Source organism: Phascolarctos cinereus, unplaced genomic scaffold (genome assembly GCF_003287225.1).
Source record: "Phascolarctos cinereus isolate Bilbo 61053 unplaced genomic scaffold, phaCin_HiC Scaffold_2;HRSCAF=192, whole genome shotgun sequence".
Lineage (NCBI taxonomy): Eukaryota > Metazoa > Chordata > Mammalia > Diprotodontia > Phascolarctidae > Phascolarctos > Phascolarctos cinereus.
The window spans coordinates 21,688,543-21,704,146 of NW_027555625.1; the positions used below are offsets into that span (position 1 = coordinate 21,688,543).

General features: G+C 50.6%; 1 protein-coding gene across 1 annotated transcript in view; it reads left to right on the forward strand.

Annotated features, from left to right (window-relative positions):
* The window catches only part of FBXO41 (F-box protein 41), a 43,057-nt gene extending 28,407 nt beyond the window's left edge, over positions 1-14,650 (forward strand). Inside the window, 3 exon segments of the mRNA XM_021001198.2 lie at positions 490-648; positions 1,547-1,662; positions 8,744-14,650. Coding sequence (XP_020856857.1) covers positions 490-648; positions 1,547-1,662; positions 8,744-8,806 — 338 coding nt within the window. The 3' untranslated portion in view covers positions 8,807-14,650.
* Positions 14,651-15,604: the final 954 nt, after the last annotated feature.

A 15,604-nucleotide genomic window follows, 5' to 3' on the forward strand; every position in this document is an offset into this window, starting at 1 on the left:
GGGAGAGTGTAAGTCCTTGCTCTCTGGGCAGCCTTATCTGGAGGTTCCTTCCCCCTGAGTTATATCTATGCCTCCAACATGGGGCAGTGTGGCCACATCTTGGGAAGGGGGGGGGGTCTGGTGGGGACCAACAGCAAGTCCCAGAACTAAGCAGGGAGTGACCCAGGGTCTACCCTTAGAGTGGAAGGGGATGAGGTATGAAGACTGAGGGCATGACTTAGCAAGATTGAAGAGGCTGAGGAAAGTCCTGGAGAGTTTTTAATGGTTCATTTCCCAGAGGGAATGTACTCCAGTTAATGGAAGCGGGGAAGGATGAGGGGAATCCTCTTACTAAGAGGCTGGAGATTGGCTTAGCCAAGGAAGGGAGGGCCACAAATCAAGTGAAAATCTGTGGACCGTCTCCCCTTAATGGGGAAGCCAAGCTGGCCAGATCTAGGAAGTGGCTGCTCAGCCCTGACCTTTCCTCAATTTCCCCCTACCTACCTCCAGCCCGGAACTGCATGAGACTTCAAGTTCTAGAGCTGGACCATGTGGCAGAAATCACCCAGGAGGTGGCGGCCGAGGTCTGCAGAGAGGGGCTGAAGGGCCTGGAGATGCTGGTGCTCACAGCCACCCCGGTTACCCCAAAGGCCCTGCTGCATTTCAACAGTGAGTCAATGGGGGAGCCAGGGCCACTCCTCCCAGTCAGCATGCCCCGCTATGCTTGGTCTTGTCCTGTTGTGGCTCATATGTCAATCACATGCCAACAGCACCAATCGCTGGGGTGAGGGGTGAGGCTGGGGAGACTCTAGGAAGAAACCAGTGAGGACTAGGGTTGATGTGGAATTAGGTTCTTAGTGACTTTCAACGCTGGGGTTCTGTCTTAGTTATCTCCATATCTCAGCACTTTGCACATGGAGGATGCTTTGTAAGTGATAGGTGAATGGATGGGTTAATGAGTAGAGGGATGGATGGATGGTTAGATTAATGACTAGAGGGATGGAGTGATTAATGAATGGAGGGATGGATGGATTAATAAATGCAGAGATGGATGGATGGATTAGCGAGTAGAAGTAAGGATGGTGGGGGGATAGATTCATGAATGAATGGAAAGAGAGATAAGTGGATAGATCCATGAACTGAAGAAGAGACGGGTGATTGTGTTAATGAGTAGAAGGATGGCAGGGTTGATTAATGAATGACCAGAGTGATAGATGGATTAATGAATAAAAAGATGGCTGAATTAATGAATGGAGGGATAGATGAGTGGATGGATTTGTGAATGAATGAAGGGAAGGATGGATTAATGAATGGATGGTTGGATAGATTAATGAATAGAGAAGAAGATGAATGAATGCATAATTTGCTAGTCCTCTGCAAGTCCAGGTAAAAATCCCCAACCCTTCCTTTGGCATCTGAGTTTTGGGTATTTGTGTAATAGTATAGGCTGGCTCCTAGTATCTGAGAGGCTTGACAAGATATATGGCTTCCTCCTCCATTCCCCAAGTTCTGGGTCATGTGCCCAGCCGAGATCTGTTTCATCTGCTGTCCCCCTGCTCCTTCTCAGGTGTTTGCCGGAACCTCAAGTCCATTGTGGTACAGATTGGGATTGTGGATTACTTCAAAGAACCTGGGAGCCCGGAAGCTCGGAAGCTGTTTGAGGAAATGGTGACCAAACTCCAGGTGAGAAGGTTGGAAGGAGGCTTTGTCTGACCCCCCAAACCATTTCCTCTAATATGACTGTCACAGAACTTGCTTCTGGTGTGGAGTGTATAAAGACTCAATCCCTAAAATGACAGAGACCCAGGGGAGGCTGAATAGGGCTGGGGAACAGTTCTAAGAAGAATGCCTCTTGTTCTCTAAGTAATGGGATGGGGCAGCCTTCATCTGAGGATGGCCTGAGATCTGGAGCCCCTGCAGGCTAGATGGGTGAAGACTAAAATTGGCCAGCTGATGTTTATAAACATGGTGGTGAATTGCTAGGGCAAGGGATGAAGCCATGGTCCTCAGGGAAGTATCCAGGTTCAGAGGATGGTAAGAAAATGATACGGATGGGAAAAAAAGGAGTGATGAGAGGTGAGTGAGGATGGTAGGGGTAGCTGGAAACAGAGGTAAGTGCATCACTCCCTAGAGCCCCTCGTGGGCTTTGGCACTGTGGGTGATTCCCCAGACCACACAGCCTGCACCTGAGAACTCACTTGCCTCCCACACCTACTCCTCCACTCTTGTAATTTCAAGCACTTCTGTGCATCGGACCAAAGACAGGTGGGGGCAGGGTCACCAGTGAACTGATCACCAGATCTAGTGGGGTTTTCTGCTGACATTCCTTTTCCTGACCTCTCTGCAGTGTTTGCCATTCGTGACCCATGCCCTCATTTGTTAAAAATTTATTTATTTGGTTTTGGTTTTCAACATTCACTTCTATAGCTTCTGGAAGACCCAGGCTGACAGTTCAATATCCATGGACCACTAACCTGCCATCCTGCCCCCGGGTTTGTGGAAGGCTCAGCCTGAATCTTATAGTCTCCAGGCTCTCTATAAAATCCCTCCATTCCCTCAGGGCCTCCACAACTGGATTATTAGATTAGAAAGGGGCTGTGTCTGGGTTCATCCCTCCCCATTGTCTGAACAGAAGTCTTCTGGGTCTGGGATAGACTAGACTGAGTTCTCTGACTGTCCAGTGGATATCAAAGACTCATAGGTCTAGGGTGGGAAGGGACCTCAGATGCTATCTACTATACCCCTCTATTTTACAGATGAGGAAAAGGAGGCCCAGAGAAGTTGAGTGACATGTCCAAGGTGACACCGATAATAAGCATCAAAGATGAGGATTTGAACCCAGGTCCAGGTCCTCTGACATCTGAGCTAGGGCTCTTTCCACTTTATCCCACTGCCTTCCAATATGCGGGACACTCAGTTTCTTCCTCATCTGAATCATTATCTCCTAAGCTATTATTATCTGTCACTAATGGCCTCTGCAAATTGTAAGAAGGCAGCTCTTCCCAGAATCCCTTTCACCAACCATCCAATTCTCTTTTCCTTCTGCTCACCAGGGACTCTCACTACCTCCCCAATAGGCAATAGGAGTTGCAATGTACTGTTTTGTTTTGTAGGGCCCCATCCCCTCTCTGGGACTACTTTATAACCTGGCAAGTGGCCCAGTCTTTGGCATAAAATGGCTCCCCATCAATCCGTTATCTCACATGCTCAGGTTTCTTGGCAGAATTCTCTGCCCTTGCCAAAGGTCTTGACCATGAATTTGAGCACCATGCCATTTTTGTACCTATCAGAGTTTTTCTGAGCTGAAGCCATGACTAGGCCGTAGGTGATGGATGCGTTACTGGTCATACAGAGACAGTTACCACTGATGGCGCACTTTCCGATGGGAGCGCCAGGTGGTCAACGGCACTTGCTGTGATAGAGGCCCGGCTCTTTGTGTGTCACAGGTAACTTTCGCCTCTTCTGTGAGCATCGCCACCTTTTCAGACTCACGTCGTCTACGGAACAGGCATGTTTCCTCGGTGGTCTTCCCTACACTAGAGTGTAGACTGAACTCCTACCTGGCTGGTGCCTCCACTCACGTTTGGTAGATAGTGTCCAATTCAGTGCTCATAGATTGGGGGCAGTGCTTGCTCTATTCACTTACTCAAAGGACTTCTTAATGATAGGCATCCCCCTTCAACACCAAGAACTCCAATTTGTGTTTGGGATAACGAGCCTCACTGTCATATTCTTGTGACCATGATTCTCTCAGCACGAAGCTGGCCCCGTGCCTGGCTAGTGTGAGCATGCCATGCAAACATCTTGTCTGGGTCTGCATAAGGCAACGTTAGCCTTTGGGTGAGGGGTTTTACCAAGTCCTTGAAAACTCATTCACAACTCTCGTTCCAAATTGTGTCTATGGGGTGGGTCCAAATTGACCCTTCTTGCCCCTCCTACATTCGATTCTTCCCAAACATAGAACCATGAGTGAGATTAGTGAGCGAAAGCGTAATAACAAATTCGTGATAACCACTAGGTCCCAGGAAAGTCTTTAGTTGGTGACGATTCTCTGGACACGGTTTGCTGGCATGCGCCTCTACTCAGGGTCTGTACTGACTCCTTGACACACTGCCACCCGGGTACTGGACAGAAGTTCTTAAAAACTTGTGCTTACCCACTGACACTGCAGACCAACATTTTCCAACCAACCTCATGTTCCAGAGAGGACAAAGTTATTCTGATAACACGGGAGCTCCTTGAGAGCAAAGGTGTCTTTTCACCCCCAGCACCTGACAGAGGGCCTGACAGAGAACTTGGCATAGAGCCTGGTTCAGGACAGCTGCTTAACAAGGACTTGCTGATGGAAAGATTGATTCAGATATGCCAATGTAAACATGACCGGTTCCCTTGAGATTCTTTGGGGCCTACTTTCAAAATGGTAGAATCCTGCTGGGCAGATAAAGGCTATCTGCTCCCTTGTGCTGGAGTCATGAAGATATGAATTTGAATCCTGCCTCAGACACCCACTGTGTGACCCTGGATAAATCACATCTGTCTGCCTCAGTTTCTTTATCTATAATATTAATATTACTATTAATATTAATTAATAGTAATATTAATAGCACTTACTTTACAGGATTGTTTTAAGACTCAAATGAGATATTTGAGAGGCATTTCACAAACCTGAAAACAATGTGTTTCTATTTCTTTCTCCTTTTTCCAATAATAAAAATAACTAGCTGCCTAACAAACAGTCTAGGCCATCTTGAATTCATGGCATGGTAGACTAATCCACTTTAGTTCTTTCATTCCGTGCCCAATAGTTAATACAGTCTGGCTCTTCCCAAGCTCTTCCCATTCTCCCCTCTTTGAGCATGCAGACTATGGTACTCTTGGATGGTGCCAGCGACTCACACTTCTCTCAGCTGGTCTTTCAGCTCCTCCATACCCAAGAAGGCATTCTTCTGAGGTCAATCTTGCCAAGGTTTGGAGCTGGCTTTCCCTGTACTAGCAAACTGGCTGTCCAACTGTCATTTCCCATTTAATCAAAAAGCATTTATTAATACTTATACGACTAAGCTTATGGCTTGGTAGATTTTGGTGTTACCTCAGATTCCTTTTTTTTTTTTTGCAATACTGAAGTCCTAGATTTTCCCACATCTTTCATATTTGTATCTCCCCTCTTACTGCAACCTTAAAAACCATCCCTTGATGTCCTCAAAATTGTATTGCTTCCAGAATAAGCTTATTCTCTCTCTTTTTAGTCTAGACTTGTCTGTTTTCTTCAATACCAATTCCATTTCCCTTCTGGGTACTTCTGGGACTGCGGTCATAGAATCCAAGTGTGACGCCTCCACTTTTCCTTGATAGTGAAAAGAGTTTGTTAGAAAAATCTTTGCAGATCTTTTCCAATTTTCTTCTGTTTCTTATCCTCCTTTCCTTTTTATCCTTAAATGCCCTCAGGATGATATTGCTTAAATTAGCTCTTTCACCATGCTTTTCATTTGCTTTATGAGTCAGTACTGCTCATGACTGCTATCATCTTTCTCTGTAAGATTTTACAGATGTGTGGGGGCAGCTAGGTGGTGCAGTGGATAGAGCACCGGCCCTGGATTCAGGAGGACCTGAGTTCAAATCCGGCCTCAGACACATAACACTCACTAGCTGTGTGACCCTGGGCAAGTCACTTAACCCCATTGCCTAAACCAAAAAAAAAAAAAGATTTTACAGATGTTTCTCTGCTTTCTACCCCCAGGCAATGTGCTAAACACTGGAGGTACAAAGAAAGGGAAAAATAATTACTTCCCTCAAAGAGTTTACATTCTAATGAGGGAGACAACATGGAAATAACTAGGTATACACAAAATATATATGGAGTAGGGAAAGGTAATCAAGAGAGAATGGCTGCAGCATGCACTGACATCCCAAAACCTGAAAGCATTCCATTTTCAATGTATGCACTTCCCAAGCAGGCCCCCAGGCCCCTCCAGTAATCACCCCTGTTTGTCTGTGTTGGTCCCGTACCACCCATTTATCATCACTATGATAGTTCCCAGCCAGGACTCAAAGGGTCCCTCACTTGTTAGATGGGCCACTCCCCTGAAACCCTTTCCCTCTTGAGTCCCCTTTATTAGAGTTGATATATCGCCTTAGTGCCTGCACTCCATCCTTCACCATTGATTCTGTATCTGGATTTGCTGGAGTCGACCCTATCATTGCACCATGATCCAGTGAAGATGGTACATGAGCTGCTCTCTGTGAGGGGCAGGGTTATGAGTTTGAAAGAGAGCTTGTCCTGAGTTCAAATCCCAGCTCTTCTGCTTACTACCTATGTGATCGTGGGTAAGTGACGTACTTTTCCCGTACTTCAGTTTATTCATCTGCAAAATGAGATTTTTGGAATAAATGGCTTCTGAGCACCCTTCCAGCTCAAGATCTAGATATGATCCTTTGATATTCTTCTGGCAAGCATGGCCTTCATTTATCTCTTCTTTTACCAGGAAGTCTCCAGCTTTCCTTACCAATAAGTCCTGCTGCTATTCATCATTAAGGAGTTTACCAAAAGAATTCCCAAGTAGTCCCATTAATAGTTATTCTCATGGGTCTACCTTGCTGTTTCAAGCAGCGTATATAGCACCATTACTCTTTCTCCAGCCCTACATTCCCTATCTTGTACTTTCCATCTCTCCCCATCCCTCACCAGTTATTCTCATCATATCATTGTCATCATAATCAAAAGTCACTTCCACAACCTTACTGTGCCCCAAGCTTCCAACCATATCCATGACAACTCTTAGACCTGATTCTCAATCGCAATGTAACCCAACCATTCTGCAATGTTGATAAACAACTTGAGTGCATTTACCACAAATAGTATAATAGCTATTTTCAGTAGCTGGTCTGACCTGTAAACACAAAAGCATGCATCAGAAAGCTTCCTGTTCATTCGTGACCTGAAGAGAGAATTTTTTTCCTCTCTACTGGATGCCTGCATTAAATAGGACAAGCAAAATGGAGATCCCAGACAAGCCTCAACAACGTAGCACCTGGCTCAGATTCTTAAGATCTGGCCCTCTTGCATTAGTGATATAAATGCTTAGATTCCTTAAGAGTCCGGCCAATACGGCTGATCTTTAATAAACTTTGTCTTTGGCTGAAAAAACAAACAAACAAAAACAATGTAGCACCTGGAGCATCCCCCTCTTGTATGTGGCATCCCCGAGAAATCTACGCTAGTTTAAGGATATTTTGTGGAGCAGCATCCGCTCAAACCTATAACTTAGAAGCCCCCACCAATGTGTTTAACATTGTGGCTAGTCTGAGGACATAATTACTTCACAGTAAAAGGATGTAATAAAATAGCCTCATAAGAAGAATGGCAATAAAACATTTGTCCTCCTCCTTCCCCACAAACCTGCCACAGAGATACACAATCATCAGGGAGGGTGGACATGCAGGCCTGAGCATGTAGGAAACATGGAGGGCCAGGGCATATTCCAGGCAACTCTTACAAGCCCAGAGATCCTTCTGGTGATATCATGGCACTGCCCTTCCTGGCTAGGCTCCCTAATGAGTGTGATCCTCTGCTGGGCCTGGGGACCTGCATCTATGTTATGTTTCTGTCTTTCTCCAATGGGTGTAACATTTTGCTACTCCCACTTTTCTGCATCTCCTGGGCTCCAGTCCTTAGCTGAGGTTCTCTTGCCTGTAGGAGGAAAAGTAGACTCTGCCTTACTTTTTTTAGCTTAGCCCCAAAATGTAAGCATCAGCTCTTTTAAAAAGGCAGGGCTGTCACTTCCCCAACCCCTCTAGTCATCAGGCTAGGAAAGAAAACCTCAGCTACTTTCTCTTCATAAGGAGAGACATATGTCAGCTTCCATACTCTTTACTTTCCAGGAACCCAGAATAGGCCATGCTGTCGACTGGTGCCTACGGGCATTAGCCTGTGTTTGAACTCTTCCTTTGTTAGCAGAAGCATCTCTGTCCAGAGCCTTGGTAGACCTCCCCTTCAACAGGAGTCGGTTTCTGAATACCATCGCATATCCCCAGCAAATCATTTTAGGGGCTGCCTTCCAACAGATTTAAAAGGACTGCTTGGTTCTCAGCCTCTCCTCTGAACAAAATGCTTTGGGCTTGCCATGCCATTGAAAATTAATTGAGGAGGGGAGTGACATGGTCAGATCTGCTTTAGGAAAATCATTCCAGCAGCTGTGTAGACTACATCTCAATCCAAAGCAAGTCGAATCACATCTACTTACAAGGCAGAATAGCAGCAGCCCATCCCAGGTACCCAAACTCAGTCTCGGGAAGAGCTTTCTTCACCTTTTGTGGGTCCTGACCCTGTGGCATCTGGTGAAGCCTATAGAGCCCTTCTTGAATAATGGTTTTAAATGCATAAAATAAATATGTAGGATTACAAAGGAATCCAGTCAGGCTGAAATACAGTTATCGAAATAGTAAAAAGAAAGTTTGTGAAGCCCTGGTCTATGGGCTATTTTGTGGTTTTAGTGAGGAGGCTTCTGGAAGGCACACGAAGCCATCCCCCCAGTCAGTCCTATTCTCTGAAGCCCTTTGCCAGCCTCTTCCTGATCTCCTGTCACTGTCCATCCTGGGAGAGCTTTCTGGCTTTGCTTGCACTTTTTATAAATGGAGGCACTTGGGCCAGGGAATGGAGTGGCGTTTCACCCAGAGAGTTGGGCAGGGGAGGGAAGACCAAGCCAGGCCGGGCATCTGTCTCTGGTGCAGAAATGACCAGGTTCCTGACCCTTTCTCCTCTCCCTAGGCTCTAAGACGACGACCAGGATTCTCCAAGATCTTACACATCAAGGTGGAAGGTGGCTGCTAACCCCGGGCAGGGGGGCCAGTGGGCACCCCTCACCCACCACCTTCACCCAGAGGCTCTGGAGTGAACCCAGGCCTCCAGCAGACAACCTCTTTGGACACCCCCACCCAAGGGATGCAGGTTTGGACTTGACCTCAAGGGGCCAGTTAGCAGAAGCTGGTCTTGGGACCAGAGAAACCTGGGTCCCCTCCAGAGGCCTTCTGTCTGAGCTCTGGGTCAGTCGCATGGAATACGATCTGCTGTGGAGTCGATGGCTTGGGGGGGCCTCTTCTCCCTCGCTGAGACCCTGGAGTGGGGTTCCCCCTTGCCTAAGCTTCCACCCCAGGCACTGCCTCCCCCAGGAAGGGCTCTTGGACTGAAGCTACCATCTCCTCTTGGGCCCCAGGACAGCACGCCCCGCTGACCCAAGTAACCCCACCAGAACAGGGGCTGATTTGGGGCCCCTCAGAGGACAGGGAGCTCCAGTCACCAGCAGAGGCAGGCACTGACATCCTATACCCTGCCCTGGCCCCATCCTTCAGGGGGTCCTGCAATAAACCCCGACTGTCTCCTTAGCCCCTTGGTCTCTGGGCCCCCCTACCAAGGCTGTCTCCTGTATCTGATCTATCCAGGCTGTGGGCCATGGGGCCCCCTTTTATCCTCCCATCACCAGTCTGGTGGAGGGTACCAATACCAACCTCGGTCCCAGTGGTGCATCAAGGGAGCAACCCAACAGGACCCTGGGTCCCTCTCTGCCACCAATCTCCATGGAAATTCCAGGCGGGCCTGGGAGGGGCAGGACATGCCTGGGACCCACAGCAGCTCTCTGGAGGGACGGGGAGAGGGGACTAGAGTGACATCTTAGCCCAGTCCCCAAACCTCCCTGGCCACCTCTCCAGACTCCAGGGGATAACACTGGCCCCCTATATTCACCTGCCGCTGCTGCCTCCAGTGAGTCTGGGGATGGCCAGGTGGAGATGACAGAGTTAGTATTATTTCTGTAAGACAAGACGATCCAGAGATTTTAAAGCCGAGTTACGTAATGTGCATGTTTCTGAGCTCTCCACTCCAGACCCTGACCTTGACCTTGACCTGAGTCCCCCAACACACAAACCCCTCCCAGGAAGCCTCTGCCTGAGGGGAAGCCCAGGGGTCTGTAGGAAGGAGCTGCTGAGATGCTGTTCAGCCCAGCTCGCCCACACCATGCCCTGAGAGCCACAGCCCTGGAGGAGGGAAGGGGCAGAAGGAAGAACAGCGTTGAGATTTGGGGGGGGGCAGGGTGCAAAATGAATTGAATGTTTTGGTATATCTTGGCATATGGTAAAGGTAGAGGTGGGGGGGGCACCTTGGAGGAGCTTAACCTAGGATTTGAAATCAGGCTTTCCCCTGCCCTCTGTCTCCCCTAAGAAATCACATCTGTGTTGACTTGGGTCTAGGACCTCTCATCCTGGGACCTTGTTAGGGGTTCCCTGTCAGGGAATCTGGCTCTGAATCTAGGCTTGGGAGAAGCATGTTGTGTGCTCTCTCTCTCTCGCTCTCTCTCTTTCTGCCACCCCATCTGTCTCTGTCTCTCTCTCTCTCTGCCCCCCATCTGTCTGTCTCTGTCTCTTTCCCCCCTCTTTCTGTCTGTCTCTCTCTCTGTCCCCACTCTGTCTCTGTCTCTCCTCTCTCTCATCTCTCTCTCTTTCTGCCACCCCATCTGTCTCTGTCTCTCTTTCCCCCTTCTTTCTGTCTGTCTCTGTCTCTGTCCCCACTCTCTTGTCTCTGTCTCTCTCCCCCTCTCTCTCTCATCTCTCATCTCTCTTCCTCTCTCTCTCTCTCTTCTCTCTCTCTCTCTCTCTCTCTCTCTCTCTCTCTCTCTCTCTCTCTGCCCCCTATCTGTCTCTCCCCACTTTCTGTCTGTCTCTGTCTCTCTCCCCCTCTCTCTCTCATCTTTCATCTCTCTCTTCCTCTCTCTCTGCCCCCCCTCTCTCTCCCCCCTCTTTCTCTCTGTCCCCACTCTCTCTCTGTCTCTCCCCCTCCCTCTCTTTCTCTGTCCCCTATGTCTCTCTCTCCCCCTCTCATCTTTCATCTCCATCTCTCTCTCTTCCTCTCTCTCTCTCTCTTTCTCTCTACCCCATCTCTCTCTCCCCCCCTCTGTCTGTCTCTCTCTGTCCTTCCCCCTCCCTCTCTCTGTCTCTTTCTGTCTTCTGTCTCTCTCCTCCTCTCCCATCTTTCATCTCCCTCTCTCTGTTTCTCTCTCCCTCACCCTGTCTCATTCTTTCTCTCTCTCTGACCAGACCCCAGAAACTAGGCACACTTGCTCCTCAGAGAAATAGAAAGAAATCCAAATTTGGAGTCAAAGGACCCGGGTTTTTGATCACCAATTACCAGCTATGTGACCTTGGACAAATCTCTTCACCTAAAGTCCCTCCCAGCTTCAGAAAAATGATTCTGTGATTCTGTCAGGCCTCAGGTGAACAGAGGGTAGAGTCCCACCAACCTTCATTTGTGAGGTTCTGGCTTCTTAAGCTAGGTCCTTGCCTCCATCCCTGTGTTTGCTCCTCAGCTGACCAGGGCTGTCTCAGCTCTGCAGATCTGTCAGTTTGAAAACTTTCCTGATAGCTCTGGCCTCGCCCCTGGCCCAGTCCTCTTGTGGGGCCTAACTGCTTCCCAAGGCTCAGCTTCCCCGCCAGCCTAGCGAGATGTCCACCAAAGGAAGCCCTCGGGAGCAGCTCCCCAGAGAATGTGGCCCTCAGCACAGGGCAGTCTCTTGATGATCTGTGCCCCTGCCTCGGCTTCTCCACCCATCTCACTCAATGTGTCAACATCTCTCTCCCTCTCTCACTCTTCTCTTCTATGCTCTCTTTTCCCATTGCCTCTCCAGAAGCCTGGGGCTGGAGGATTTCTCCCTCTCTACCCTAGGCCCCAACTACCCCTGTCATGTTTCACCCATGACCTCTCTGGGCCTCACGGCTACTGCAGGGCAGCCCTCCCCCTCCTATCACTGCACCAACCCTTTCCAAGGAGGGGGAGGGGCAGGGAGAGGACACTGAAATGAGAAAGCACAAGGTTCCTCTGGCCATCCCCTCCCCCCAGCCCCACCCAGTGTCTGATGGCCACTCCTGGGCCATCCACAGTGCTCTTTGCCAAGGGGTGCCCAGAAGGAGACACTCTGGTCATCATCTCTAGAAATGGACCCCCGCCTAAGATGGCAGCAAGAGCTACTTTGATGGCTGAATTCAATCAGAGCACTTAGGACTAAATGCCCCACTTTGCTGTTTGCTAGCTGAGTGACCTTGCAAGTCATTTTACTTCTCTAAGACTCAGTTTCCTCATCTATAAAATGAAGAAAGTTGGCCCAGGTGGCCGCTAAAGGCCCACTGGAAATCAAAGATACTATGAACTTCCCTCCCTGGTCCCTGGGAAAAGCACAAGGGAGGCCTCTCCTGGCTCCTCTCCACAGCCCATCACACACATCGCTACTGGTGCCTGTCCCAATCTAGAGACCGTGGCTCCTGCAGCCTCCCTCCTGCCTGCTGACTGTAGGGTGTATGTGTGGGGCGTGTGTACGATGCTTCAAGGCAGAAGACGACGGCAGGGAAGTGGGAAGACTGGCCAGTCCTTTCAGACATGTTCAGCAAGCTTGGGGCAGGATGGGGCCAAGCCCCCTGAGGAGGGTAGGCTGACTTCCTTCTGCTACCTTCTCCTGCCCTACTTTCGGGGGGGAGGGGCGGTTTGTGTGTGTGGGTATGTACATAGACACTAACTCATCTGGGGGTTCACAGGCACTCAATCCTGGTGCCACCAGGTTCCCCTCCCTTTCAATAGCCACCAGAGGACCTGGTTCAAATCCAGGCCTTGCCACTTACTACCTATGTAACATTGCCTCCAGGCCTCAGTTTCCTCATCTGTAAAATGAGTGGGTTGGTGGAACTGGTAACACCCAAGTCCTCCCATCTCTAAGGCTGCGCTCCCATGACCATGTGGCATTCCCCACTCATTCCTCAGGTGTGGTAGCTTCCCTCCCTCCCCTGTCTTTCTGTCCCTTTGCCTCTCATTGCCAGGTGGCCATTCCTTCCCTGGCCAGATTCTTCCCCTCCAGTCTTGCCCACACAGGGGCATGGGTGGCATTGATGCTTGGGAGCACTTCTGGGCTTTCCGACTCATTTCCAGGGCCATAGTCTCTCCATGGCCTGAGGACTGACATTCTTGATCCTTTTGAAGCTTTTTTGGAGGAAGGGGGAGTGAGGGTCATAGCCCACTCTCCCGCCCCCTCCCCCACCAAAAAAAAAGACTGATCTTTGCTACCAGATTGTGGGAGGTGGGAGAGAGATGCTTCCCTACCAACAAAAATCTGGGTTGGGGGTTTGTCTTGTTTTTGCCTGTTTGACTATCAGAGTTGGAGCTTAGGATGGTGACTGTAGAGTCCATTAGCCCTGTCCTGTTCCCATCATCCTCAGGAGTCAGGGTTACTGGAGGGGCACAGGCCCAAGCTCTGCCCCTGAAAACCCACCTGGTCAGCAATCCCTCTCCCAGAACAGGGGATCACCCAGTCCCTTGCCAGGGTCTTAGGGTGTCTGCCTGAAGCACTTTTTTTGGCCCCCAGAGCTACCTTCCCAGAAGTGTGATGCTGAGGTGGGCGGGGAGGGAAGTGAAAGAAAACCCCCTAGAATACCAAGGGCCACACGTCAGGGGCCAAACGGTCACCCCACAGTGTGGGGCATCTCAACTCCCCCTCATGGCAATGGAGAACTTGGGCAGGGGAGAGTGGGGCAGACACCAAAGCTGGTGGGCACAGGCATCCTGATAATCTCTAGCGATGTCTCCCTTCCCCAATTTAGCTCAGTTGAACTCCTTAACAAACTGTGGGGGAGGAAATCCAGCCTCTCTCTCACAGTGGCCTAGCATCCCCCTTCTCTGAGCAGAGAAATCACCACTTTGCAGGAGGCCCCCACCAGACCAGACCCAAGGAGCTAATGGGCTCCACGCTGACTACTGGAGGTGGCAGGGATGGTTCAGGGAGTGCGGGGCCCAGCCTGGTGAGGGAGGACCTCAGGTAGGCGGGCATGTTGTAACTAGGAGGGGGTCTCCCTGAGCCAAGGCTTGCCTATCACCCATGAGGGTCATGAATGCCTAGTCACGGAGGGCCAACAGCCCAGGAGATACGTGCAAACAAATTCACCACCCCCGCCGCCCCACCCCAGGGCTTACATTGATTTATATATTTCTATATGGAGTGTGTATATATTATTTATTATGGATGGACATACTGGTTCTGCTCTTGGTCCCTCCCCCCTCCCCCCAGGCAAGGGGGGAAGGGGGGACTCAGACCCAGGAAACCTAATCAAATCCTCCTCCTCCACCCTGGCCTCCTTCCTTGGGGCCCCAGGCCATCCTGGTCCCTCCAGCTAGGGCCTCTTGACAATCAGGCCGGATCTCCCAGTGGCCCAGCTTGACCTGACTTGTGGACAAGTGGCTGCCGGGCCTTTGTTCAGGTCAGGTCTGAGCTGGGCAGGGGAGGCCTCTCCCCCGGGACTGCTCGTCATCTCCCCCTTCCCCCACCACTGCTCTTTCCACCCCGGGAGTGTCCTTCCCAAATACAGACAGCACAGGGTTCCAGAACCCCAGCCCCACCCCAGGCTGCGGAGCCTGAACACCAGAGGGTTCCCTCCCATGCAGCAGGCAGGATGAGCCTTTGGGGTCTCCCTTTCGTCTCGCTCCCTCCCCTGCCCCGGGGGCTCTGCTCCAGCATCACCCATAGATGCACTTTGGTGTTGTTGCTTCGTACCCTTTGCCGAATGTATTCTGAGCGTGTACGTATCTCTGAGGACCTCACGTGGGCATCCCAGTTAATGACTGGGTGTCCAATAAAGTTCTGAAAACCGACTGTGGCTCCCTAGGCACAGGGCACTGGGCTCGAGAGGGAGGAGTGACCCTCTGTACCATGTGCAGAAGGTGGGGAAGGCCTGGGCTTTAATGGGGGGGGCAGTAATGAGTATCTCCAGGTGTACACAGTAGACATCAAATAAATGCTGGTCAGACAGCCAGAATGATGTAATGCCAAAGGCACTAGGTTGAGAAACAGAAGCCCTTGGTTCCAACGCAGGCTGGGATACTTAGAACCCCCACCTTGGCCTGGTGACTTCCTATTTGCAAGATAGGAGGAAACACCTAGCCCTTCCAGCTCTCCCCTCTGAAGCCCTGAGCCCCCCCTTAAGAGCCTGGCCCTCCCCAGCAACCAGCCCCCTTTCTGGGAGCAGAAGGACCACGACCAAGGGCTCCCCTCCTGGCGAGCGAGGCCCATCCGGGGGGGGGGGACCCCCAACCTGTGTTCAAGCATTAGGGCAAGGCCTAGGCTCTAGCTGGAGATGAGGAGGAAGAAGGCCTCCAGTGGCACCAGACCCCAACGGTCCACTCAACTGGCCTGGCCAGAGGCAGAAGGGCTAGGTAGCCAGGACCCCCCGACACTAGGCCTCCCAAAACAAGCCATACCACCTCTCTAATTCCATCAGCAAAATGGGCCAACTACCATCAGGCCTAGAATTTGGATTAAAACGCAGGGCTGGCAACTTCCCCACTCGCCCCTATCCCAGGAAACTCCAGGTTGGGTTCCAACGGGCCTCCTCTGCCATGGCGGACGGCCTTGACTTGAAGCCATCCCCAAGAGGCAGCCCAGCCGCTCCCAGTGTTCTCAAGGGCTGTGGTCCTTGCCCCTTCAGGGCTGCCCCTCCCCCAGCTTCCCCCCAGAGCTCCCAGAAGGGAGGATCCCACCCCTAGGCTAAAGGGGAGACACTGGAGCTTTAGAAATACAAGAGCTTCCTGGCAAGCTCCTGCGGGGGG